Raw genomic sequence first — 1,834 nt, 5'->3', positions numbered from 1 at the left:
TTAACACTTCTGCCAGCAAATAGGTGTGGGAATCACAGTAATCAAATAAAAGTAGAAGTGAAAGAAGGGAATTAATAAAGAGGAAAAGAGTGACTTTTCAGCTTATGCTAATCCCCATCATAATAACACGTTAATTTAAATTTATTTGTCTATTTTCAAATTATTGGAAAGCCGTAAAAGCCAATAAACGATTTGGTAGCAGCGGCTTGAAAGGATCGGAACGCATGAGTAATCACGAGAAGGAACTCGGGTACTGCGAAAATAATTTGGAAGTATACTATAGCTACCCATAGGCCGAAAAAAAAATAAAGTAAAAATCCTACCAGGAATTTCCCTCAAAATATGAAATGAAAAAATGAACGACAAGGAAATGATTGAAAGCATCAAAAAGATTCGATCGAGAACTCTCCTCGAATCCCGACGCTCTTTTGTCTTCCCCTATAAGCGGATGAATTAATCAGTTTGTGTTTACATCCGTAATCTCAAGAAAGCGTTAATATTCCGCTGCAATTGCACTGCATTTTAAGCTGAAAAAGAAGTAAGATTCGCTAGTTATGGCGTCTGTTTGGTGTTTCGAAAGGAAGAGGAGGGGAGGAAAAGAGTTACCGCTTGATATATGTCACGGAATGAGCGATTTATTGGGGGTCGGAGGCGATCCATCTTATTTCGGCGTAATGTATTCTTCACAAATGTCTTCTTTACCTCCGCGACCAAATGTGGTAACGTATAATGACTGTGGGTAGGACGCGGTACTTAGACCGTATATTACGAACCACCTGTGATGAGGAACCGCGATCTTTGGTAATTAATACGAGACAGATGACTCCGCTGACACTCGCGAGGGTGGATTGTCATAAACTTGTCTTCTTGAGGTACTTGCATGACCACCGCAGCGGCAGAAAAAGGGGTCTGCCATTTCCACACTATCCCGTGTAGCCTAATGGGCCGACGATCAATGACCAAGTCTCAGGATGTGCTGTGGAGGAGAGTCACTGGGATAGCTTGTCTGTTTTTGCCCGAGGGACGTTAAGCCCCTGTCCAAAGATTTCCGTGATGTAACTTTACCAGTCCTAGACAAATTTTGTTGGACTGTTAGTAAGTCTGAGTCCGGCGTTTTGGAGGATTTTGACCTGTATTTTAGCATTAGAAATGTATTTTCTTGGGTTCCGTTCCATAAAGGGATGTTAAAAATGAATGCGTAAGCCAGTATTCATGTTTTATTTCAGAAAAATTGTGAAAGGACAAAACATTGCGACAAGGAAAGAGCAAGTCAGTTTGGACACCCTGGTTTTGTGAACAGAATCCAACGTTGACATTCCATTTCCAAATTTTATTGTGTAATCTAAATTTGAACTTAATCTAACTGACATAACAGAGCCTAGTCTAAACCTACATGTTATTCTTTGACTGTGGGGATATTTGCACTCCCCTCCCAGTGCCATTTTAGGATTGTTTCAGCAACTTAACCTTTAAAGGGGAGTGTTCCAGCTGGTGCCTCCATTGCCCTGGTCATTCGATCCTGAAAAGATAATAATTTCAAATAACTCAGTGATTTTATTTTGTATGTTGGAGGTTATAAAATTGGGTCTTATTTTCATATGTGATTCTTACCTCACAATTGCATAGCCCCCCATCCCCCCCACCTTCCCACCCTACTCCAAAGTTGAAAAATTTAAACTTGAAATTTTTTTACCATCTTTGGGACTGCTCATATTTTTTCCCTGAATAATGTAAAATACATTTTAAAGCTATTTCAATTCTATAAGAAGGTCAAGTCATGGACCAAACTTGTTTGTTTTTAATCTTTTTTTATTTGACACAAGTGCTACCATAA

General features: G+C 39.4%; 1 protein-coding gene across 1 annotated transcript in view; it reads right to left on the bottom strand.

Annotated features, from left to right (window-relative positions):
* The window catches only part of LOC119592456, a gene marked incomplete in the record, with an annotated part of 32,168 nt that overhangs the window by 24,205 nt on the left and 6,129 nt on the right, over positions 1 to 1,834 (bottom strand). Inside the window, 1 exon segment of the mRNA XM_037941278.1 lies at positions 1,473 to 1,519. Within this exon segment, the coding sequence (XP_037797206.1) occupies positions 1,473 to 1,519 (47 nt within the window).

This window comes from Penaeus monodon, chromosome 30 (genome assembly GCF_015228065.2).
Source record: "Penaeus monodon isolate SGIC_2016 chromosome 30, NSTDA_Pmon_1, whole genome shotgun sequence".
NCBI lineage: Eukaryota > Metazoa > Arthropoda > Malacostraca > Decapoda > Penaeidae > Penaeus > Penaeus monodon.
The sequence above is the reverse complement of the archived record's forward strand: the minus strand, read 5'-3'. Positions and strand labels throughout refer to the sequence as shown.